This window comes from Vicia villosa, linkage group LG1 (assembly GCF_029867415.1).
Source record: "Vicia villosa cultivar HV-30 ecotype Madison, WI linkage group LG1, Vvil1.0, whole genome shotgun sequence".
Taxonomy (NCBI): Eukaryota; Viridiplantae; Streptophyta; class Magnoliopsida; order Fabales; family Fabaceae; genus Vicia; species Vicia villosa.
The window spans coordinates 83224615-83252172 of NC_081180.1; the positions used below are offsets into that span (position 1 = coordinate 83224615).

The window sequence follows — 27558 nt, forward strand, 5'->3', positions numbered from 1 at the left end:
TTTATGCTTTGTTGTGAAGACCGTTGTACTTAATCTTCATGAGAAAGTTTCTTGATCTTATCTTTAAATGATGTACTTATGATTTTGAAGTAGAAAGCTAGGAAGATATCACTTTCTTTTCTTTGTTCTTCTGCTGATGTATATAATGATTAGTTCAGAAACTACTTTGCTGGGATAGAAAGAACATCAAAACTCAGTAGGAGCAGAACTTTGTCTTTCAGAAATAATGACAGCAGCCTTTTTGAAGAGCGACACAAAACTTCCCAGATCAAATACGTATCTGAAGAGATAGTTGATTTGATAGTGGGACAACAAGAGCAATATAAGCTATAGTGTTTGAGTACCTTTAAAATAGAATAATGTCTTCAGATAATAGTGCAACAACATATCTAAGGAACACGTCTAGATATCTGAACAAGATTCATCAACTACACTGTATTTCAGATTGAATCCTTTCCAGTTGATCTTTAACTATGTCTTCAGAATAATGAGCAACAACTCTTCTGACAAACATATCTTTGACATCTGATCTTAACATCACAACTTGTACTAGATGTAGACTTGATTCTCGTTTGGAGCACCAACATCTTGGTAGACATTGTTTCTTCGGGAGACGCTTGAGACTTCTGAAGCAGCAGCTTGTTGAGAAGTGTTCTGGAGATCTTCTTTCTAATTCATTCAGCATTCCATGTACCTACAGAATTGAAAGAGAGTAGTCTTTCTGACAACAGCATTTCTGACGATTCTTTAGACAACAGTCCTAAATCATACAGAGCTTTCTGATATGCACACTCAAGAAAACATTAGAAACAAAATTGTTTACATATAAAATATATGTGTTGTTATCATCAAAACTTAGAGATGAGGTGTAGAAACAAATCTTGTTCTAAGATCATCTCCCAATCCTGATTACAACACATTAACTCAATCTACTACTGATCAAGAAACACACACCTCTAAATCCCCTAATTTCACTAACTTAGATCAGACTAATTCTCCCACAAATTTTGAACAACAAAAACACATTTTTACCTCTCATGAATTGTCCATCTAGAAATTCTATAGAACATCTAAACCTTCCACCTATATTAAAGACTATCATTGTTCTCTTCTTTAAGGTACCAATTTTAATTCATCACGTAATCCTCCATTCCCTATTCATATTACATTTCATATGATAACCTGTCTCATAATCATAAACTATTTACTTTAAAATTGTCCACTCGTTCTGAACCTACCTTTTACTATGAGGCTATTAGTGATTCGAATTGGAGATTTTCTATCTCGAATGAGATTCAGTCCATTACCATCAATAATACCTGGACTTTAGCCATCCTTCCTCACGATAAAAGATCCCTACGTATTTAATGGATCTTCAAACTAAAATTTTTGGTTGATGGTTCCATAGAAAGATGTAAAGCTCGCCTTACTGCTAATGTTTATAACAAAACCGGAATCTTAGATTATCACGAAACTTTAAGTCCATTTATTAAGATGATAACTATTAGACTTCCTCTCTCTATTGTCGCTTCTAAAAACTAGTTTTTACAATAACTAGACATTAATACTACTTTTCTTCATGGTAATTTAGATGAAGAAGTCTACAGGAAATGTTCCTCTCTCTCTATTGTCCTCCCTGACTACAAGTTACTTTAAAAAATATTGTTTGTAAATTAAACAAATCTATTTATAGCCTTAAACAGGCTAGTAGACAATGAAATCATAAATTAACCAAATCCCTCAATTCTCTTGTATATTCTAAATCCAAGTATAATTACTGTAACACCCCGATATCCGCTGCACGCATCAACCGTGTCGGCCAACCGAGCATGTTACCGGCTTAATCAATAATCCCCCCTAGGTCCGCTTATCGGCTGCCCAGGAAATATTGTTTTTGCCTCCCGCAGGAATCGAACCATGTACCTAGGGGTTAAGTACATATTCATAGCAATTCCTGCTACCAATTGAGCTAGTAGCTCAAGTGGTAGCAGGAATTGCTATGAATATGTACTTAACCCCTAGGTACATGGTTCGATTCCTGCGGGAGGCAAAAACAATATTTCCTAGGCAGCCGATAAGCGGACCTAGGGGGGATTATTGATTAAGCTGGTGACATGCTTGGTAGGCCGGAAGCCCTGCGGGGTAAGCGGAAATCCAGGGTGTTACATTAAAAAGGCGCCTTTTAAATGTAACACCCCGATATCCGCTGCACGCATCAACCGTGTCGGCCAACCGAGCATGTTACCGGCTTAATCAATAATCCCCCCTAGGTCCGCTTATCGGCTGCCCAGGAAATATTGTTTTTGCCTCCCGCAGGAATCGAACCATGTACCTAGGGGTTAAGTACATATTCATAGCAATTCCTGCTACCACTTGAGCTACTAGCTCAATTGGTAGCAGGAATTGCTATGAATATGTACTTAACCCCTAGGTACATGGTTCGATTCCTGCGGGAGGCAAAAACAATATTTCCTGGGCAGCCGATAAGCGGACCTAGGGGGGATTATTGATTAAGCCGGTAACATGCTCGGTTGGCCGACACGGTTGATGCGTGCAGCGGATATCGGGGTGTTACAATTACTCTCTCTTTAATAAGAAGAATGATCTTTTTTTTTACTTGTATCCTCGTCCACGTTGATGATCTTCTTCTCAAAGGTAAAAATATTATTGAAGAAAGCATATAAAGTCCTACTTTGACAAAACTTTCACTATCGAGGACCTTGGCCATTTGAAGTATTTCCTTGTTTTGTAATAGCGCGTTCATCTCAAGACATTTCCTTAAGCCAAATGAAATACAAGGAAACACGTCGATCAACAACTAGAAAAGTATAAAGCAACAAATTGTGTCTAGGCCCTCCTTTGAAGCTGAATATAGAGTTGTAGCTAATATTTCATGCGTAGGGCAGTAGCTGCTCTTCTTGCTAGCAGACTTGGGAATTTCACATCAGCAACCAATATCTATTTTTTGTGATTGTAAAAATATTATCCATATCGTAAATAACTTGGTCTTCCACAAACACACTAAACACATCGAGATGGACTGCCATCTTATGCGTAACAAAATCAAACATAACATAATCCACCTCATGCCAAACAACACTAAAGAGTGGGTTGCAGACATCTTGACAAAGTCCCTTCATCGAGGACCATTCTCTTCTTTATTGTGAAAACTTGAATTGAAGAACATTTGCTCCGGTTTGAAAGGGTGTGTTAACTATACCCATTTTTTAATTTAATTTTGTACTGGGCTACTAAGCTTTAAGTTAATTGGGCCTATTTATTTGGGACCCCTCTTTTTAGATTTTTCTGTTTTTGTTTACCACTCATATAAATAAGTGGTCTATCTTTAATATCATACTAAGTATTGATGATAATAATAATAATAATAATAATAATAATAATAATAATAATAATAATAATAATAATAATAATGTTTTGTTTGTGTTCGAGATGTTAAAATATGCTACATTAATTTAGCACATAATGGATATTATTAGTTTGTATCAAGAAGATAGAAAAATTATGGAGTAAGAGCAAGTCAATGTGTCACAAACATAATACAGGTAGAGACATTATATCTCCACTCAAAACATTAAGACATTAGATATATGAGTCATTTTTCTTATACTTTTAACTTTTAGCCATTCAATTCAAGACCGGCCCAACGTAATGTAAAGCCTAAGGCGACTATTAAAATGAGGTTCTTTTTCCGTTCATTATAATTAAATATTTGATTTGTTTATATCATGTTTTAACTATCATATAAGGTAAGGATTACAAAATATATTTAATTGAAAATTAAATTGAAATTGGTATTATGATTATATAAATAAAAAATTATTCAATGATAATTTATGTATTCAAATTACTCTAGAGAAATAATTTTAGTTCTAATAAAAAGGATAGTAACACTTTCTCTTTTGTAGCCCTAGCAAAATTGAACACATGATCTTTCTGATAAAACATCTTTCTCTTACCAACTGAGTTAAGGAAACATCTATACATAATTTTTATTTTCGGAGAAATGTAATGAATTTTAATTTTTTTTTAGGCCTAAAATACCTTTAAAAAATACATTTTGTTGAAATCCAAGACAAGAGTCTAGCCCGCCTTACCCTTGGGCCGGCCCTGTCATTCATACTCGCTATAAGATTTAATTACTCATGATTAAACTTAACAATTTCTTCCGCAAAGATGAATTTTTCATGTCCTATAATAATATTTAGGTTAAACTTAACAATTTCTTCCACAAAGATGAATTTTTTATGTCGTATAACAATATCCAGCATGTGATCCAACACTCTCCTACTCTCATATCAAATCAGACTCTAATATCAATTGTTTAAAAAATAGGAGCATAAAAAGCAACAACAATCAAATAGTCAAAAACCACAAGCAAGCATCTCATTTTCACTTAAAAACCTTAAGAAATTCAATATATCAATCATCTTTTTCATATAACTAATATTTTGACTCAATCATAACTCATAGTCAATATAAAATTTAAAACTTTCTTCTAAACCATGTGTGTGTTGCCAATTATGTCTATTTAGACTTTGTTCTTAGAGTGCATTCTAGAATATTTCGAATAGAGAATACCTAGACACAAGTTGCTCAACATATTTTGTGAAACTAGCACTCAAATAAATTTAAAAAAATCCAAAAACAATTTTCTTGTATAGTTTGTTAAGGGAGTGTATAAAAAACATGAATACTACCGTCTTTAGAGGAACTAAATCTGATAATACGACACGCATATAGGCTTTAAGACTTCTTCAAGTCACAACCTCTTAATCATATATGGCTTCTAACATAGCCACATATTAACGCGTAAGGCTACTTTCACACTCATAAACTTGGAAATTAAAGTTGTTCACAACTCAATTAACATAGGTTACTTAATCAGTAGTTGATTTCAATTGCATTATTATTAGTACTAAGTACCACGTTTTGCCATTCCCCACACGTCTTGCCAAATACAACTAGGTCACGAGAATATATACCAGATGATTAAGCTTCCTTGAAAGAGTACCTAAATTGCACTCGTCATTCCTTCATATTGTAAAAAGGGGCCACTCTGGCAAAACTAGTTAATTAAGTAATCTAGTATTTGAAATAATTCATTTTCAACTCATTAGTTCATAAATAGTATATGTTATGGTAGTGTTATTCATATATGTATTGGTCTAATTTGGATAATCTTAATAAAATATCAATAAACAATTTTATTGCATAGTCTATTCGAAATGAAATATAAACAAAATTAACTAAATTTAAAAAATTATACGATTTAATTAGTTTAATTTAGACTTGAATCGTGAACGAAATTACTTTTCTAATAAGTATTTTAAACACTTTGAATATGTCTTAGAGTTGTAACGCAGGAATACATAGGATAATTCAGTCTATACTCGAGTTTGTTGGAATTAACCACAATCTTGAAGTTAATATGAATCAATCTTGATGAACAAGAATCAATTTTTCTTATTGATTACTCATATTGTTCTTCACTTCTTCACTCGAGTGAATCAACGCACCTTGATTGCAAGATGATTATGCTGCACAAAGATTATGAGATAAGATAATTGAGAGAGAAAAGAAAGAAGAGAGAAGTCTGGATTTTTTGGAGAGAAGAAGATGATTTTATTAATTCTCAATTCTAATTGAATTGCATCGTATATTCAATGATAGAGTACCTCCCTATTCATAGTTGTTCACCAAGAAAACTCTAACTAACCGGACTAACTCCACTAATACACTGGTAAGTCTAACTCTTTGGACAACTTACATATTTCGACAACTACCAGCTTCTACAATTATTTGCTACATTCAGCTCTACATTCGACAGCTACCAGCTTCTATAATTACTTGCTACCGCCAAAGATTTAATTGAAAATATGTCTCTCAACTCCCAACAGTTCATAACGAGAAACAATTATGTTCAAACCAAGGGTATGAATGAAATTCAGGCTTCTTCCAACAAAGCTTTAGAAACTAGAATTGACGAGCTTACCTCTTTAGTGAAACAGTTGGCAGTAAGTAAGACTCAAGCAGCAAACCTATGTGGTATTTGTACTTCTCCTAAACACCTGACCGATACTTGTCCCATTTTCCGAGATGAATCGATCACTGAGTTTCCTCAAGCTTATGCAACAAACCTTTATAATCAAGGCAACAATCAGAACAGGTACAACAATTCTCCTGACCTGTCCACCAACAAATACCATCCTAATTGGAGGAACCATCCTAACCTTCGATATGGAAATCAGCAGCCCGCCTAACAACAATTGACAGTACCATTACCCCAGCCTCATAACACCCCTACAGCTACTTCCAGACATACATTAGAGGATCTTGTCAATTTAATGGTTGTCAACAATCTTCAGTTCCAACAAAGAACTGATTCTAGCATTCAAACCTTGCAGACACATATTAGACAGCTTGCTACATCAACGAATTCCGTGCAGCAAGGTTACACAACCTGCCCCCGAAAAAAATAAAAAATTATTGACGTAACATCTGAACCTTCTTCACCTTCTTCTATTGTGCAACAGACTGAAAAAATAAAGAAAAATAGTATGTACCACCAGTCTCTTTCCCACATAGAGTTTTGAAAAATAAAAGGATTGATGAGGGGGACAGAGAGAGAGAGAGAGAGAGAGAGAGAGATTTTTGATGTGTTCAAAAATTAGTTGTAAACATTCTGCTTCTTGATGTGATTAAGCAGGTTCCAAAGTATGCTAAAATTTTGAAAGATTTGTGTACACACAAGTTAAGGTTTAAGGGAAATGAGAGAGTTAATATGGGAAAAAATATTCCATCTTTCATTCAGCCACCAAAGCCTTCATCTAAAAATCTACATGCAAACAAAATGTTTCATCCCTCACTACTCAGATCATGCCACAAAAATGCAAGGATCCAAGAACTTTTACTACTCCTTGTACCATCAGGGATAGTAAATTTGAGAATTGCATGCTTGTTTCAAGAGCGGACATTAATGTTATGTCTACTTATGTTTATAATAACATTAGTCTTAGTCCTTTACAGCATACGCGTTTAATTTTTTAGCTAGAAAACAGAAGCAATGCCCATCCCACCGGAGTAGTGCAAGATGTCCTTGTGTAAGTTAATTATTTAATTTTTCCTGCAGATTTTAACATCTTGTACATGGAAGGAGAAACTAAGTCAAGCAGGGCTCCCATCATTTTAGGCACACTGTTCATGAAAACAGTGAAAACAAAATTTGATGTTGACGATGGAACCATGTCCATGGAATTTGGTGACATTGTCGCAAAATTTAACATTTTCGATGCCATGAAACATCCCTTGGAAAAGCATTCCGTTTTTTCAATTGAATTGATATTTGAATTGGTTGATGACACTTTTTCTGAATTGTTTTCATGTGATTTTCCATCTTTATATGGCTTTGGTGATGTTTACTCGTGTGATGATAGTACTAAATCTAACCTTTGTGTTGTATATTGTGAGATTAATGTTGCCTTACAGGGTAACATGTTTTCTACTTGTGATGTTGTTGTCGACGAAGCTGTTTATGCAGCTGAAGCGCTTGATAGCCCGGCTACCCCGAGCATTCCATCCATTGAGAAACCACCTTCCCTTAGGCATGGCAACGGGTCGGGTCGGGGACGGTTTTTACCTCCCCCAAACCCAAATCCGAATCTCCAATCAATCCCCGTTACCCGCCCCAAACCCAAACGGGGATGGGGAATTAAAACCCAAACCCGTCCTTAACGGGTTCGGGTTGGGTTCGGGTATCCCCACCCCGCCACCATGTATTTCGTAAAATCAATTTTTTAATAAAAATATTTACTTTTTCAAAAATCAAATTACATTATAAATAACAAAATAAAACAATCTCAAAAAATTTTCATACATATATTTCAAATATTTAAAATAATAAATACAAATGAAATTATTAAAACATTAGCCACATATTTGATAATATAAATTATGAAATATAAATAATAATGTACATATTGAAATAAACGGGGCGAGTTCGGGGACAGGTTCGGGGTGGGTACTAGTGTCCCCATTACCCGACCCATCCCCATGTTTTCTAATCGGGGAAAACCCAAACCCGAACCCAAACCTAGTCAAAGCGGGTTTTCCCCGTCAACTTCGGGGCGGGTTCGGGTGGGTACCCATGGGTCTGGGTTTTATTGCCATGTCTACCTTCCCTAGAGCTGAAACAACTCCCACATAACCTGAAATATGCTTATTTAGAGAGTAATGAAAAACTTCTTGTTATAATTTCTTCTAACCTTGATTTCAATCAAGAAAATAAGCTATTGCAGGCTTTGAAGAAGCACAAAAAGGCAATTGGATGGACATTAGCTGATATCCCAAGGATTATTCCCTCCATGTGTATGCACATGATTTTACTTGAGGATGGTGTTAAAACGGTAAGGCAGCCCCAAATGAGGCTTAATCCTTTGATTCTTGATGTTGTGAAAAAAGAGGTAACCAAACTCTTGCAAGCAGGTATCATTTATCTTATCTCTAACAACAAATGGGTAAGCCTAGTGTAGGTTGTACCTAAGAAATATGGACTCACATTGGTAAAAAATGAAGAAAAAAAAACTTATTCCCACTAGAGTTTAAAATAGCTGGAGAGTTTGTATTGATTGCAGGAGATTGAACCAGTCTACTTGAAAGGATCACTTTCCTTGTCGTTCATTGATCAAATGCTTGAGCGTCTAGCTAGTAAATCACATTATTATTTTCTTGATGGTTTTTCAGGTTACTTTCATATTCATATTGCACATGAAGATCAAGAAAATACCACTTTTACTTGTCCTTTTGGTACATTTGCTTACATGAGGATGCTTTTTGGCCTTTGCAATGCTCATGGCACTTTCCAGCGATGCATGATTAGTATTTTTGCTGATTTTATTGAAAATTGCATGGAAGTGTTCATGGACGATTTCACTATTTATGGTTCTTATTTTGATGCATGTTTAAGTAGTTTGAATCGGGTTTTAGAGAGATGCATTGAAACTGGGATTGTTTTAAATTATGAAAAATGTCATTTTATGGTTGAGCAGGGAATTATTTTGGGTTACATTATTTCTATAAAAAAAAAGGAATTTATGTAGACCCTACTAAGATTGATGTGATTTCTACATTGTCTTACCCATCTTGCATTCGCGAGATTCGCTCTTTTCTTGGTCATGTGGGTTTTTACAGGCGTTTCGTTAAGGATTTAAGCAAGATAGCTATTCCACTGTCAAATTTGTTGAAGAATGACGTCACTTTCAATAACAAATGCAAAAATGTGTTTGACTTCTTGAAGAAAACATTGACCTCCGCTCCCATCATCCAGCCCCCTGACTGGACACTCCCTTTTGAGATTATGTGTGATGCTTCCAACTATGTTGTTGGGGCGGTCCTTGCACAAAGAGTTGACAAGGCTTCCCGTGTTATTTATTAGGGTTAAATGACTTTTACCCCTATTGCCATTATAACAAGTTTTAATTTACTTCAATTCCCCCTCGCAATACACATATTTCATTTGCAGATCTCCTTTGTCACTATTACACTGACTGTGTATTAGAATATGTATAAGTGGCGTCCCATGTGGTTTTTTTAAAATAATTTTTATTTATTTTAATTCTGGTGACATTGCATGTGGATTTTTTTAATATTTTTTATTTATTTTAATTATGATTTGGAATTTTATTTATTATTATTTATTATTATTTGACATGTGTCTATCGAACCCATGTCATTAATGTGATAGGCAAAGAGTGCTATCACTAAACTAATTGGTTTATTATATTTAGTGTTAGAAGTGAAATGATATAGTATTATATATGTTTTCACTGAAATGAGATATATATATATATATATATATATATATATATATATATATATATATATATATATATATATATATATATATATATTCTGAATTGGTATATTATATATGAGAACTGAAATGGTATATATTTTTTTGAGTAATATATATTTATGCTTAAATATATAAATTATAATTTAAATTAATTTTTAATAAAATTAAAATTTATTTTGAATAACATATATTCATTTAAACACATAAATTATAAATATTCTTTTATAATTTAAAAATATTTTATAAATTTGAAATTATTTCTCAAAATATTTTAAATAACATACATTTATTATAAGAGACTAGCGTTCAAACGGGCACTCCCGTGCCCGTTTGTCCGCTTTTTTAATGCGCACAGCGTCCAAATATAAATTGATATTTTCTATGTAAATTCTGTGATATGCACTCTCATGTTGGTCAGTCATCTCTTTTTATCACGCTCACCTAAAAATTATAAAAGCTCCTTGAGCACGAAATGTATATATACCACGACCAGATGCAAGAATAGATTCATCGACGTGAACACCAATCGAAGTGAAAGAGAAGACATGGTTGTAACTTCGAATATGCTGCCTAAAATGTTTTCCTTCTGCTGAACCATCCAAAAATAGTTCTTGCAATTCTGTAGGAGCATCAACCCTTGGAAACGATACCTTCCCACCAGAACAACATGTGTCACGTGATTCGTGGTGAAACAGTCTTGCGTTGCAACGTCTACAGGTAGTTGGATTAGGCAACCGAGATTTTGCCATCACCATGTTATTTTTGAAATTTCGAGCAATATTATATCTTGCTCGAAAAGGATGTCGCGAGGCTACATGAAGCGGATAGATATTGATTACTGAATATTATATAAGATCTAAAATACAAATAAGAACTCAATGCACAGTGCATCAACATACAAATTTAATAGCCTATAATTTTCAATTTCACGTCTCTTGAATGTAAGCGACATTTATTTGAGGGAGAAAGTTAATGAACATACATTGAGGATGACACGATGAGGCATTGTTTTCTCTTCCTTCCATATTAACATCCGATGTTGCTACATCCTCCAAAGATCCATCAACAGGCATATCATCTGGTAAGAAAAAGATAAAATGTTCATATTTATGTATATATATCACATATATATATATATATATATATATATATATATATATATATGTTAAATTATTTATAGTATCTTTAAAACAATAACCCATTATACCTGTACCACCAGACTGAGTGTTGTTGATAGATTGATGGGGTCTTACGAACGTACGACCTGCGGGGTTACACACATACATTAAACATCAAATTAACAATCATGTTGTATAATTTTATTACTAAAAACTTTATATTGATCACTACCAACCAAGTGCAACATCATTAACATGTGTAATTCTACTCGGGCCGGCTTCATGGTCATGAGTGCCTTGAAAGTGTGAACTTGGAAAAGTCATATTTGTCAAATTTTGCAATGGAACTCTCGATCGACTGGTTATAGTGTGTAATGTTTGAGGCTGTTTCTCTTGTTCTTGTCGTCGCCTATAGTTTTCCCGTCGTCTTAATAAATGATTTTCTCTTTGTGTGCTGTCCATAAGTTGTTTTCTTTTGCGTTCATTTTCTGCCCTTCGTGCCCGTTGATGTTGACTTGATACTTGACGGGTATCATTCTCCATTTTGATGATATAGCTGCCAAAACATTCACACGCAATTTAAAAGTAATTAATTACATTGATCACATTTGAAAAATAATATCAAATATAAAAAACTATATACTGTGCGTCTTAAAAATGTATTGTTAAAAAAAAAAAATAGGCGCAAAATCCGAGAACATTGAAGAAATAAATGACGATGTCATGCATGCATCAAAAAGATAATTAATGCATTAGAGATGGTAAACAATATTCTTTTACGATATAGATACAATACTTACATGCTTGTTACAAATTTTAGTAAAAAATTCAAACGCCTAAATTTTAGTGGATTTATTACTGCAATTGTAGATAGAAGTGATGAGATCATATGTGTTGCATTCTTATCAGGTTTTATAAGCAGTACGCAATATCGGGTAAGAATAAAAGATATGTGCCGCAATTGTATTCCTCTAGTCTAATATATTAAAAAGGACAATAAGGCTGCATTAAGATTCATGCTTAAGTAGTAGAAATCAAAAAACACACATGAAGAGAGAACCACCACAATGACATATGAATTGTAAGTAAATTTGTAAACTATAAGCTAATCATTTTTTCTCACAAGCTAATCATTTTTTCTCATACAAAGGTCATACATAGGTGAAAAGTTTTTTTTATTATGTTTTCTCAATTTGACAAAAGTCAGAGTATGTAATTCTCCATTATCACGAATTCGAAAGGTATCACGAATCCGAAAGGAATATTTAGAACATGCGCATTTAAACATTTTTGTCATCTTTTTGGTATTTCTTCTCTTTTCTATTTATTCATTAGAACCACTCTTTCATACACACTGAAAAATGTCAAACACTCACCTACATTATTATACTACGTACCTTTGATTTGTAAGTTGCATTATTATACTACAGTCACCAATCACAAATAAATGCATGTGATTTACTCACATATCTAAGTTAATTCATACCAAACCAAACCATAGGAACCAAACCATCAGTATTTTATGATTCATTTTATGCTGACTGAGTTCTATGTTAAAATCTCATGATGTGTGTTTAAGAGATAATAGGTAATTTAATTTGTTCTTACGTTATGTTAAAATATAAAAAACAATATGATAATAAACATAGATTTATTATCATATTATTAAACATAAATCGAGAGAGACAATTTAGTTGTACTCATCATTCACTTGGTGCTTTCTCCAACATAAAAGTACACTTCTCAAAACAGATCTAGAGAGATAAAAGCAAGGTTTTTCATATATTGTGATTGAACTAAATTGTCTCTCTCCATCGAATATTATTTTATTAAATCTTATAATATAAATTGGTCAGCCGAAAGTGAAACCATATGAATGAGTAAGAAACTATGAAATTGGAAAAATGATTGATAGACATATGGTTTACCAGAGACACGATAGAAGAAGGTATTTGCTAGTAGTTGTCCATGTCTGCACTGTACATGCCTTCAGGTGATGTGAAGTTGTTTACAAATTGAAAAATGATTAAAATGGCCTTCAGTTATCACTAATTGTTTGAAAAAATAGTTATGAAAATTGGTCACTATTGTGGGGCCACGACTACGTGCATTGTAAAAGCTAATGCTGGCAGTTTTAGCTTCTAGCAGTTAACATTTACTTTTTTCTTAATTAATATTTTTTGGTTATTAACATTCATTAATTTGATTAATTCATACGAAATAAGAAATGACACTTCAACCTAGAAATAATTAATTAAATATACAGTACAAAAAATACATAAAATAGATGCATGACAATACTCATAACTATGCTTATATGTATTTCTAGGAAACATGTACTTTTGGCAATTTTAGACAGAAAGAATTATTTTGTTGCTAATTTGACAAATGGTCACTGATAACATATTTTCTTCATTTCTTGAATTTATTTATATATTTATTTTAAAGCTTGTTGAATACGTGTTTTAAAGGAGGAAAGTAATTTGCATTTCATTAATATGGTAACCGTCATATGATTAAGTGAGAGAGGAGGTTTTTATTTTTACAAATAATAAAATAGAAGTTACAGGTAGTTACTATTTTAAATAATAATCAGGTTTTCAATAATTCAAATTGAGGGTATTTGTGGATCAAAATAAGAGAAGTGGAGGTTAATTTTGGAATGAAAATAGGCCAGCCCAAATTTCTCTATCCTCTTTATATATTGTTATAGATATATATTTTTTGTACTAATCTATATAGTAACCTTTTTATAATATATATATATATATATATATATATATATATATATATATATATATATATATATATATATTAATATAAAATATTTACTATTAACGTTTTTATTTTGTTTTATATATATAATGTATATAATGTTGGAAATTAGAATATGCAAGTGCAATCGGATGTCTTATGTACTTAATGCAATGTACCAGACCTGACATATCTTTTGCAGTTAGTAAAATGAGTAGATTTACTAGCAACCCGAGTAATGAACATTGGAAGGCAATCACGAGAATTTTTGGCTACTTACTGAAAACCAAAAATCTTGGCCTTCATTATGGTAAGTTTCCTGCCATATTAGAAGGATATACCGATGCGAGTTGGATATCAAATGTTGGAGATCATAAATCTACAACTGGTTGGATATTTACACTAGCTGGAGGAGCAATTTCTTGGAGGAGCAAGAAACAAACATGCATTACTCTTTCGACCATGGAATCAGAGTTTGTGGCTCTCGCTTCCGCTGGTCAAGAAGCAGAATGGTTGAGGGATCTCCTTTTGGAAGTTCCATTGGCTAAGGATAATGTTTCAAAGGTTATGATACACTGCGATAGCCAAGCCACTCTAGCAAGAGCATTCAACGAAGTGTATAATGGAAAGTCTAGGCATATAGGACTTAGACATTCGTTCGTGAGAAAATTGATTAAGGATGGAATCATTTCACTCACGTATATACGAACAAGCTATAATTTGGCTGAGCCGTTTACTAAGCCACTGGCCAGAGACTTAGTAAAAACAACCTCGAGAGGCATGGGGTTGAAACTCCTTGAGTAAGAGTTCCGACAACGGCGGCAACCCAATCTTATGTTAACAGAACATTAACTTCAAGATTTTCAATGGGTAACAACAAGTCGTTGATTTGGATAATTGTCGAACATTTCGTGATAATGTTGACTTTAAAACGAGGGTTGAGTTTACTTTAAAAACTCTTAATGAAGTTCAATACCAAGGGTACGTGTCTTGTGGAAAAGGACACAATATGAACTTCACCTATGTGAATTTCGAGATGGTGCCGTCTCAAAGTGAGAGTTGGAGTTTCTCTCATGAAAAATTCATGAAACAGGATAGCACATGGCCATAAATAAGTGCTAAGCGAGTTATGCAGAGGAAGAACCTTTAAAGAGTGTGTGTAAGGCGACACCGATCTAATCATATGGATTCATGGTTTAAAAGCTTTGCTACCTAATATTTCGATTAAACTTTGTGTTGTCCTCACTAAGGTTAAGTTTTAAATCGAAAGATACCTAACTGTATTAACACTCTTTATATTAAATTTCTGGAATTATTAGATTTGTCATTATTAGAACAAGTGGGGGATTGTTGGAAATTATAAGCATTAATTTCATCAAGTTATGTTCCAAAATGACAAATGTGAGAATGACAATAAATGCTTCATAAATAGTCCCACATAGAAAGTGGAGCAAACTTTAAAAGCATTTATAAAGTACTTGGAACAATGTACATTCCAAAAAGAGCCAAAGAGGATAAAGTGCCACATAGTCATAAGTGGTGGTCCCAAGCCTTATGCCACTTGTCTCTACCAAAATCACCCTCGTCGGTGTCGCCACCGGCGACACCGGCTCCGGCTCAGGGACCGGGTCCGAGGGCGTGGGCGTAGAGGCGCTAGTGGAGGCTTGTAGACGGCACTTGAGCACTTAGGCACGTCGCATCGGAGCGATCGGGCTATTCGCGGCGTTAATGAGGCGGCGCCGGTGGCGCTCCGGCCGCCCCGGCCTTCGGCCGGCATGCTGCGAATTTGTTTTGATTATTGCCTAAAGTTTGATTTTTGAATTTGAATTCGAAATACATAACATTTCATGAAGTGGTGCATTGTATTTTCATGAACCATTGCAAATATATATTAAGTGATATTGTTTCATGAAGAGTTGCAACTTATGAAACAGACATTTGCATGGGCTATAAATACAAGTTTGTTATTTCGGAATCAACACACAAAATCATTATCCTCTGATATATTTTCCAGACAGCTTCCTTGCATTCGAGTTTCTTCACCGGTCTTGTGCAGACTCGAGTAAGGCTGAATTATCCTGGGTATTCAGGCTGTTCCAACTCTAAGACAATCGAGAGTGTGCTTGAAATACTTTTAAGGAAAGTGATTCTGTTCGCGATTCAGCCTGGATCCATTCGATCTCTCCGATATTTCTAACATATAATTCGTTTTAATATTTCAAAAAGTATAATACTTACCGTAATATACCATATATTTACTAAATACTTACCGTTAACATACTATATACATTTAAGATGTTGTTAACATGATATATATCAAAATATATTAAAGGGATAATAAAAACAAAGTTACAATATATATAATATATCAATTCAGGGTATATATATTCAAATATATGTAATATATCATTCAGTAAAAATATATATAATATATTATTTTAGTTTTAACACTAAACATAATAAATTAATTGGTTTAGTGGTAGCACTTTTTGCCTAAAAAACAAACAACTTATTAAATTTTACAAAATTAAAATAATAATAAATAAACTGCTAGATCATAATTAAAATAAATAAAAAATATAAAAAAGCCACATAGAACGTCACCAGAATTAAAATAAATAAAAATTATTTTAAAAAAGCCACATGGGACGCCACCTATATAGATTCTAATGCATAGTTAGCGTAATGGTGATTAAAGGGGATCCGCAAATGGAATCTGCGTATTACGAGGGGAGAATCTCAAATTTTTTTCTTAAGGTACCTCTAGCTATTGTTTTTGCACAGTCTAATTACACCCCCACTGAAAAGGAACCTCTAGCTATTGTTTTTGCTCTTGATAAATTCAAATCATATTTTTTAGGTTTCAAGGTTATTGTTTTTATTAACCATGCATCATTAAAGTACTTGTTGAAGAAGCCACTAGCAAAATCGAGATTGATTCGGTGAATGTTGTTTCTCCAAAAGTTTAATGTGGAAATTAAAGACAAAAATGGAGCTGAATGTTGTTTTCCCATTCAGGATGACTTTCCTGATGAGCAGCTTTTACTTTTGCATGGGATTACTCCCAGGTTTGCTGATATTGTTAATTATCTTGTTGCTGGTGTTTTTCCTACAGGTGCATCTAGATCGCAAATTCACAAACTCAAAAGTGATGTCAAATATTATGTTTGGGATGATCCATATCTTTGAAAGTTTGGTACTGATCAGGTAATTAGGAGATGTGTCTCCGACTATGAGATTGAATCTATTTTAATTTTTTTTCATGCCTCTCAAGTAGAGGAACACTTTGGTCCGCAAAGGATTGCAAGAAAAGTCATAGACTTAGTTTTCTATTGGCCCACTATTTTTAAAGATACTTATGAGACTTACCACACTTGTAAAGAGTGCCAGATAACAAGTACAACCACCATTCGTAAAAGTGAAATGCTGCAGTAACCTATGCTTTTATGTGAGGTATTTGATGTATGGGGAATCGATTTCATGAGTCCCTTTCCTATATCATTTGGTTTCATGTATATTTTGCTTGCTGTTGATTATGCTTCAAAGTGGGTGAAAGCTATCCCCACTAGGACTAATGATTCTAGATTAGTTGTATATTTTGCCAGGTCAAATATTTTTTGTAGGTTTGGAATTCCTCGAGCTATCATAAGTGACCAAGGCACTCATTTCTGTAACCGTACCATGAAAGCTTTGCTTCGGAAGTTTGGAGTTGTGCACGGACAAACTAATGGGCAAGCTGAGATCTCAAACAGGGAGATCAAACAGGTTTTAGAGAAAATGGTGACGCCAAACAGGAAGGGCAGGAGCCACCGTCTAGAAGACGCACTTTAGACTCAAATAACAGCTTTCAAGACACCCATAGGGATGTCTCCTTTTCTACTTGTTTTTGGTAAGACATTTCACCTTCCTATAGAGATAGAACACCATGCTTGTTGGAAGGTGAAGAGTTGTAATTTGGAGATGCAACAAGCAGGTATTGAAAGAAAACTCCAATTACAACAGTTTTAATAGCTTAGGCTAGAGGCTTGTGAAAACTCTAGGATTTATAAAGAGAAAACTAAGCACTTCATAGATAAAATGATTTCTATGAAGGAATTCTCTATGGGCCAACAAGTTTTACTGTTTAACTTCCGCCTTAAGCTTATGGTTGTGAAACTTCGATCCAAATGGATTGGCTCTTTTGTTGTTACTAATGTTTTCCCTCATGGTGCAGTAGAAATTAAAAGTGCAGGTGCTGACAAAGTTTTCAAGGACAATGGGCAGCGCCTGAAGCTATTCCATGAAATTTCAGTGCTTGAAGATGAAATCATAGAAGAGCTTCCTTTGAAAGCGTCCAACTACACTGCAACTTGATCAGGGAGCACCCTTTCCTTTCTCTCACTCTAACTTTATAATTGAGTTATTATCATTGAGGAAAATGTATGTCTTAAGTGTGGAGGAGAGAACCACTTGTTTTTGTTTTTGTTTTTTATTGTTTGTTTTTGCTTGTTTCAAAAGTTAAAAAAAAAATTAAAAAATGAAAATTGCATGCTTTTTTGTTGGTTATTTTGTTACAATTGTGAATTTTCTCTTTGTTCTTTGATGAAAGACTTATGGTATGATGTGTTTGATTCTTTTTATGCTTTCTTAGTATGATATGTAGGACTAAACTCTAAATTGTACATCACTAGTAAGTAGATCATTAACACTTGTGAGTTTTAAGCCTAATAATGGATAACATCAAAAATCCATCTCTTTTTGTCTTGTGTGGTGTCACTCATGTTTGTTAGTCTCTAGAACTTAATTTGAATCTTTTTGATGTTTTTTTGTTAACTTGTGCACATTGAAATGATAAAGGTAAATTTTATTTTTATTTTTATTTTTATTTTTATCCACTTAGCCAAAAAGTCAACCTTGAATAATTCGTCAATTTGTATGAAAACCCCTATGAGCCTATTTATCTTTTTTTTTTTGTTATTAACTCATTACAAGTCGAAAAGTAGAAAACAATGTAATCACCCTATTCAAAGGGTTGAGAGAGTCTTGTATGGAGTTAAGTGGGGTTGTTGAACATTATTTTTATGTTGTTGTTATGATGTTGGCAGAAAAAATGAAGGAAAAAAAAGAATGAAAATAGCAAACAAAGAAAAGAAAAAAAAATAGAAAAGAGAAAAAAATAGAGAATAATGTCAATGCATAGTCCTTCTAAAGGAAAAAAATTAAAAATAGAAGAGAAATAAATAAGATTTTAAGTAGTTCAACTCTTTCAATTTTCTTGTGACCCTTTGATTTTTAGCCTAGTACCCCCTTAGGATTTATCTCACATTTACCTTTGTCAAGTTACAATTGAATAAAAGTCCTTTTGATTTTTGTGTACAAGTATTTAAATTGTGGATGTTAGAGTCTTTTCAAGCTTATGGTAGTACTAACTTTCATGTTGTGCTTTGAGCGTAAATAGTTAACCGAAACACTTAAGAGTTGAGTAGAAACAATTTATCTTGTGAGGATCTTGATGCTTGTGATGTACTTGTTGGTAATTTGTTTTTCATATCTACCTTGAATGTCATTAAGGAATTACTCATTAATGTCCTTCTCTTGAAGCTTAGAATTAGAAGTTAACTTGCACTTTGTATCCTGAGAACCTTTGAGATTGCATGTTCTGTTTTGTTTTTGTTTTAAAGTTTTTCTGTTTTGACTTTTTTAATTTTGCTCGGAGCACAAAAGTTCAAGTGTGTGGAAATTTGATCGGTGCATCTTCATGCACATTCTTTTACTGTTATACTTCGTCATTTTCTTAGTTTTTTTATTAGTTTCACCACTTTAGTGTGTTTTCATACTTAAGTTTGTTTCTAGCTTTATTTGATTTTTGTATGTTATTTTTCAGCATTAGCAGCTTTCAATAAAAAAATTCATAATTGGAGTTATGGGAATCGGATCGACGCGTTCTAGTATTCGCCAGAAAGTTAAGAGAAAGAGCTACAACTTTTATATGTTGGAATCAAAGGCTGATTTGGAGTGTATAATTCCCTTAAATTCGTTGAAGTGTCAGTCATTAGAAACATTTAGTTTGGACCGTTTTTGGGCCAGATTTTCATGTTTTTGACCCACTTGGGTTATGACCCAAATTTATGAAAATATTCTAAAGCTTTTGTACGAATTGGAATGGCGAACTGATTTCCCAAGAATCAATCCACTGTAATCGAAATCCGTTTTGAGGTTCTTTTATAAATTTCATGTTAACTCCTTTTCCTTTGAATTCCTCCTATAATTTCAATTGATTGTTTAATTTGATTGTTGCTATAGGATAGAGTTTTTAAATTCCATCGTTTGTATGATCGTGAATCAAATTCGCGTTAACATAGCTTTTGCATTATCACGTTCGATCAAGTTGCGTTTGCTTAATTTGCAACAGTTTTAATTCGTTTGCTTAATCAGAAACTCAAGAACATAAATCATATAATTTTTATTGCGCTTGTTAGTGGTAATCGAATAAGGATTGAAAATTTTATAGGATTTTTATAGCAATCAATGATAAGTCGGAAGTCGATACAGAAGGTTGATTTATTTTAGCTTTTTTAGAAAATCACTTAATTGTAATTTTTATAATTCATTTCTAAACCAAACTCCCCCTAAATCGATTTTCAGTTAGTTAATATAATCAAGAATCCTCGCGATACGATATTCTAGTTGTCGTTACCTTTAATATATTTTAAAAATAAAATCAGGTTGCAGATCTGTTTATCAAACCACTCCAAACTTGAAATATTATATATGCATTCCCGTTTGTAGAGATGTTACAATATAATTAAATTATTTATTTTCATAATTTTGTGTTAAGTTAATTGAAAATAAATATTGTTAATTAAATATTTTCACAAATCCTACTATTTTGAAAAAAAAACCTTTGACAAAATTTTGAAAATGGTTTGAGCTAAAGAATAAAAATAGTGATATATATATATATATATATATATATATATATATATATATATATATATATATATATATATATATATATATATATATATATATATATATATATATATATATATATATATATATATATATATATATATATATATATATATATATATATATATATATATATATATATATATATATATATATGAATGTCTTGAGATTATAGTCATGATTATATTTTGTATGTCATGTATCTTTGTTTTGTTTGGGAGTCTATTTTCCTTTATACTCGCCTAAATAATATTTTTTCTTTAAAATGATTTACAATAAAAAAAATTGTATATTGTAGATAGTGGTAAAGTTAATGTTGTTAGCACGCACTAATAAGAGTGATGACTTGTTCATTAGCGGTTAACTTAATGATATGATTTTGATCTTATAAGTCTCATAAGAGACCAAGTGTAAAATGAATACTAAATTTAATAAGAGACCAAGTGTAAAATGAATACTAAATTTAATAAGAGACCAAGTGTAAAATGAATACTAATACTATTTCAATTGATATCAATTTTCCCTACTCAATTTTTTAAATAAAAAGAAAAAAAAAAAAAAAAAAAAAAAAAGATGACCAAGGTTAGTTGAAGATATATTGTGATTACCTTTTAGTCAAATTAATACAAAAAGAAAATCAGTAAAATGGATTAAAACTGAAAATATATCACTAACGTTATATAAAGATGGGGAATTAAAAGCTCAGTGAGCTGTTCCAAATGGACTTTTTTTTCTTGGTTATCTATTTGGCTATCCCCAAGTCCATTTCTCAATATTTTAATATGAATTACACAAGATATATAAAGTAGAGTAATGGGAACTTTTTCTGTTGCTAAATCTAAATTATGTACAGTGTTAGTAAACAAGATTCTGGATAATGGATACATACAGAGAGTTGTTATTACACTATTAATTAGTGGGTGGTTAGATTTGCCAACCCAATTAACAAGTATTCTTAGCCACAAAATAAAGCGGTTGTAAATTCGGTATAATGATACCAACATGTGCATTAAAGATAGGAACCACATGGGAAGGTTTCAGTTCAACCCACCTTACCCATTATCCTAAGAAATGCCACTACATAACTAATTGTATGTGTATCCCTTCATTACAACACTGTTTTTTATTTGTCTTCTAATTATAATTTCAATTTCAATTAAGCTGATTAGTATTGAGATAGATCATTTAAGCTGTCAAAATGACTTTTCTGTAGTTAATGTCTTGGGTCCAAAGTATATACTCCTACATATTTTTGATTATTTTTATAGAAGAAGACATTGACCCAATCCAATTAATGTGTATGTTCAATTCAATTAATGTAGGCTAAGTAAGTATCTGTACCAACAACTTTTTATGGACTAAGTATATTTTACGTATTAAATAGTTTTTTATACCGCGTGATAATCAATTATTTGATTAAGTAATAGTACAATTAACTTAATCAGTTGAGAAAGTCTCTAATCCTTTAGGTTAAAAGTGAATGAATGAAGATATGTAGTATAATTGTAAACAAGACTAAATAAAGAAATTGAATGGATGAGTATGAAAGTGACGAATCCAATAGCAATGAACAAATTTTGTCTGTACAGATAAAGATTAAACTTAAGAACAAAACAAAATCTAATCCAAAATTCCCCAACCCAATTTAAAAGAAAAAAAACAAGAAATTGGAAACTAGCTAGTGCGTGCTAGAATATGTGCGATTCATATTCACTGCACTATAATAATAAATTGAAATCAATTAAAAATAAAATAAATTTACGGTGTGTCAATAAACTACACCGTTTCGTCATCGTCTTTATCTGAAAACAAACGCGGCCGTTTGGCGGTTACCGGCAACGGACTTTCGACCTCTTGTTCATCATTTCCGGCGAGATTGACGTTAAGTTTGGTCTTCTTGGAATCTCCACCGCCGAGTGTTAACGGAGACCAGAATTCAGTGAGAGGAGCGGGGAGGTTGAGGTCGAAGCCGCGGTGGCTGATGGAGGAGGACGCGGCGGTAACGTCAGAGATTGTGATGTTGCTGCTGGTATTAGCGTTGGCGTTGCTGTTACTGATATTGTGATTGTTGTTGCTGGTGGTGTTGTGGTTGATACCGCCTTCGTAGTGGCACCGTTTGTGTCCACCGAGAGCTTGACCGGTAGGGAAACTCTTGTGACAGATGGAGCACTCGTGCATCTTTCCGGTGGTGGTGGTGAGAGATGAGACGGTGGTGGTTGCGATGTCGTTGACGGTGGTGGATTGGTTTTCTAATGATGATTTGCGGTGGCTGGCTTTGTGACCGCCGAGTGCTTGATAAGATGGGAAGGCTTTGTTGCAGACGGTGCACCTGTGATTCAGCTTCACAGGCGGTGGTGGCGGTGGCGGAGATGTTTGATCTTGCTGTTGTTGCTGTTGTGATTGTGAAGATGATGATTCAGTTTCGCGGAGAGATCGAGTCTTGTTGGTGTTGTTGTTGGTGTTCCCTTGTGCGAGCATGATGAGACAAAGAGCGAGATACTCTTCTTCGGTGGGTGGATTACTAATCCGCGGTCGTTTTGATCGTTTCTTCTTATTAACCAAAGAGTCGTGTTCGTGCTGCTCAAGATTCTTCTCTGGTTTGTTTTTGAAGATTGGGAATGGAATAGGAGTTTGGGTAGGAGATGAATTCATAGCTTGTAACTCTAAAGCCATTGGAAAGAAAAAGAGTGTTTGTTGAGTGAAGAATTAGATGAATGAGTGGGTGATATAGTGAAGAGGGTGAGGGGGGGTTTATATAGGGACGTGGTAAAGAAAAGAAAGAGAAGGTAGAAGTGAATGAGATGAGTTGGTGACTTGGTGAGAGGGAAAAAGAGATGAGTGAAGTCGGTCAACTAATGAAGGGATGAATGACTTTTTCCAAGTCAAAACTATGCTTTGTTTTGCTTGCTACTACGTGATACGTCTGCGCTATTTTTTTTATTTTTTTTTTATTTTCTTTTTTGTAGGTGTGTCATGTCATGTATGATGTATCATCGTCATCGTGTACTAGTAAGATACCCGTGCTTCCGCACGGGTAAATTTATTTGATATTGTATAAAATTTAATTAGATATGTATAAATTTAAAATAAATTGTTTAATTATAAATGAAAAATATCATATAAATTCAATTATATTAAATAATTATATATAAAAAATTGTAAGTTGGAGAAAAAAATGAAATTTTAACATTTAAAAATAAAAATTATCTCTCAATTAATAGTAGTTATTGATTAAAATAAAATAGATATTATATTGATAATGACCCGTGAAATAAAAAAAAAACTTTGATGCAATATAAAATATATTTAAATACAAATATAAAATGAACAATAATCATATAAATTTAATTGCATTAAATAATCATAACAAAATTTGAGATGGAGAAAATTAAAAAAAAAGGATATTATCACTGAAATAAAGAAAATGATTGATTAAAATAAAATAGATACTGTGTTGATAGTGACCCGTGATAAAACAAAATTTTTTAATTTTATTAAGATTAAAAAATAGATTTTTTTAGGAGTAATAAATAAATAGAGAAAAAAAATTAAAAAAGAAAGTAAGAAAGTGTGAAAAAAATGTGAGAGAAATTTTAAATTTTAATTAAGATAGAAAAAGTGTGTAATGATCAATTAAAATAAATTAAATATTGTGTTGACTGTGACCCGTAAGATAAATAAATATTTAATTTTATTAAAATTAAAAAATAGATTATAATCTTTGTGATAATAAGTAAATGGAGAAAAATTAAAATGAAAGTAAGAAAGTGTGGGAAAATGAAATGTGAAAGAAATTTGAAATTTGAAATAAGAGAGAGAAGATGTGTGTTGGGTGGAAAAAGTTGAATGCTAAATATTGCAATTGACATGTGGCAAAAGTCTTTATTTTCATTGGACAATAGAAAAGTGATTGGGTGATTTTGTTAATTACTATTTTGTTCAATTTGTAGTGTAATATTTTTTAGTAAGAAGGGTAATTTTGTCTGTTTGGTCAATTTCTCAGTAATATGTAGATAGTAGAAGTGTGTGAACTTATGAACTTACTTACTACTGTTAACCCTGATTAAACAAAGGTAATGGTTTTGGTTATCCACTAATCAAAATTAGGAAAATCTCTAATTCGAAACTGTGGATGGATGGATGGATATGTATCTACGTGGCTCTGCCAATCACAATTTTCGTTTCTTGCTCCGTGTAAAACACGGTTTTATTCATTTTTATATATTCTGATTATTAATTATTATTAGTAAAACAATTGGTACTGTATATGTAACTGGAATTTTGGGTAAAGAAGTTGGGATTAGGAAACGTGGGAATATTCTTGGACTGTGCTTTTCCTCCACCTCTCTAATTTTCTTTTGGTTATAAAAGCCATCCATCTAAGATTTCGAATATTTTATTTGTGCTGGATTATTATTGCTAGCTTGGTCTTTTAAATGTCAACAACCAAATGTATTTTGAATAGTTTGCTTTTCCTGGATGATTCCTTTTTATTTCTTTATATTTATTTTTATTAATTAATTGTAATAAAATTGTAATAAGAGTATTTATTGTTTGTTCTTTTGAATAATTGTATTTTTTCAAAATAAAAATATTTAATATTTGCTTTGGCTTATGCTTTTAAAACATCAAATATTTTTTTTATTCATAAAAAAAAATTTAAATTAAATTAAACATAACTCAATTAGATATTTTCTAACACTCTTAAAATGATGTGATTTCTAAAATCGACTTATAAAGCAACAGTTTAATATAAAATTTAGTAATTTTTTCACGTTCATTCTATTAAAATTTAATGTATAAATAAATATCATGCATAATTTGACTGTATAAATCTGATTATAAATGATTAAATAAATTTTAAACGAGTATCTCATATCATTTAAAATTTGAAATTTGAGTTATTAATAATTCAATCTTACAAAATCAGAATAAAGACTCTTAATATATATTTAAATCATTTACTACCTAACAAATTCTTAATAATTTTAATTTTTTTCATTGTTAATAATAATTTTTTAAAAATAAAATATAAGATATTTTAAACTATATAAATATCGAATGTAGTCAAAAGATTTTATTTATATTATGCCAAAAAGGTTATATAGTATTTTTTTGTTTATTGCAACATTAAAATATTTTTTATTTTTAAAGTTTTTATTTCAATCAATTTCAAATTTGTTAAGCACAATTGTCCTACCCTTTCTTTTAGTATTAATATTTTAATCAATTTCAAGTTTGTTGACCAATCCATTTGTGAAATATTATTGGATAAAATATTATATTAATATTTTTTTCATTTCTTTGAAGTTGAATGTCACTTTTAACTTTTTAACTTTATTCTTTTAACTATTAGTAAGATACCCGTGCTTCCGCACGGGTAAATTTATTTAATATTGAATAAAATTTAATTAGATACATATAAATTAAAAATGAATGGTTTAATTATAAATGAAAAATGATCATATATATTCAATTATATTAAATAATCATATAAAAAAAAAGATACTATAAGATGAAGATAATAAAAATGAAATATTAATATTTAAAAATAAAAATTATCTCTCAATTAATAGTAATTGTTGATTAAAATAAAATAGCTACTATGTTGATAATGACCCGTGAAATAAAAAAATTATTTGATGCGATATAAAATATATTTAAAAACAAATGTAAAATAAACAATAATCATGAGAAAATAATAATAAGAAAGTGTGAAAAAATGATTGATTAAAATAAAATAGACATTATGTTGATAGTGACCCGTGAGATAATAAATAAATAGAGAAAAAAATTAAAATGAAAGTAAAAAAGTGTGAAAAAATGTGCGAGAAATTTGAAATTTTAATTAAGATAGAGAAAATGTGTAATGATCGATTAAAAAAATTAAATATTGAGTTGATAGTGACCCGTGAAATAATTAAATATTTTTGGAGATAATAATTAAATGATCGATTATTAATATTTTTTGTGATAATAGATAAATGTAGAAAAATTAAAATGAAAATAAGAAAGTATGGAAAAATGAAATGTGAAAGAAATTTGAAATTTTTAGGAATATTAAAATTTAAAAATAGATTATTAATATTTTTTGTGATAATAAATAAATTAAGAAAAATTAAAATGAAAATAAGAAAGTGTGGGAAAATGAAATGTAAAAGAAATTTGAAATTTTAAGTATGAGAGAGAAGATGTGTGTTTGGGAGAAAAAGTTGAATCATAAACATGCAACTGACACTTGGCAAAAAAGTTGATTTTCATTTGACAATAGAAAAGTGGTTGGGTGATTTTGTTAGTTACTATTTTGTCCAATTTGTAGTGTAATGTTTTTTAGTGGAAATGATAATTTTGACAGTTTGGTTAATTTCTTAGTAATAGATAGATAGTAGATTTTGAATTATTTATTTTCAAATTTTCGTCTTAGCTTATAATATATAATTTGAAAATCTTTTATTTTCTGAACATAATCTTATACATGACTCTTAATAAATCACTTAAATTTTATTTTTATATATTTTTAATAAAATTGAATAAATTATTTAACCTTCTTTTATTTTTGACATTCGACCTTAAAATTCACTAATACAAGTTGGTTCAATCCCTCAGTATTCAATTTTTTCATTTATCATTACAAGATTTTTTTCAGCAAAGAAATTACAAATAAAGTATATTCTAACTTCTTTTAGAACATACTCTTTATCACCAAACAAATTATCAAATTTCATTAAATACTAAAATATCATTGAAAATATTTCTTAAAATCATCCACCCTTTCCTTAGATGCATGAACAGAACTTTTAGATCCGTATACAAATTGATATTAGTAGAGTAAAGCACATGTGTATAATGGAATATATTTTTGGG

General features: G+C 31.5%; 2 protein-coding genes across 2 annotated transcripts; both read right to left on the reverse strand.

The window, feature by feature from the left end:
• Window positions 1-10308: 10308 nt before the first annotated feature.
• On the reverse strand, window positions 10309-11073 carry LOC131647789 (uncharacterized). The gene is made up of 3 exons (XM_058917628.1): window positions 11070-11073; window positions 10854-10949; window positions 10309-10682 (listed from the first exon to the last, which is right to left on the reverse strand). The coding sequence occupies exons 1-3, from the start codon at window positions 11071-11073 to the stop codon at window positions 10309-10311; spliced, it is 474 nt and encodes a 157-aa protein (XP_058773611.1).
• Window positions 11074-22214: 11141 nt separating this feature from the next.
• LOC131643384 (zinc finger protein ZAT10-like) lies at window positions 22215-23441 on the reverse strand. Its single transcript, XM_058913597.1, has one exon. It carries the CDS (start codon window positions 23365-23367, stop codon window positions 22471-22473), a length of 897 nt encoding a protein of 298 aa, XP_058769580.1. The 5' UTR covers window positions 23368-23441; the 3' UTR covers window positions 22215-22470.
• Between the last annotated feature and the right edge of the window lie 4117 nt (window positions 23442-27558).

What these genes read in the sequence shown, in the direction of transcription:
- LOC131647789 (XM_058917628.1), bottom strand. An exon ending in CTCATCGTGTCATCCTCAAT is followed by an intron (nt 10,683 to 10,853) that starts GTATGTTCATTA and finishes CGCTTCATGTAG; the next exon opens with CCTCGCGACATCCTTTTCGA.
- LOC131643384 (XM_058913597.1), bottom strand. Translation starts at nt 23,367, where the DNA reads ATGGCTTTAGAGTTACAAGCTATGAATTCATCTCCTACCCAAACTCCT.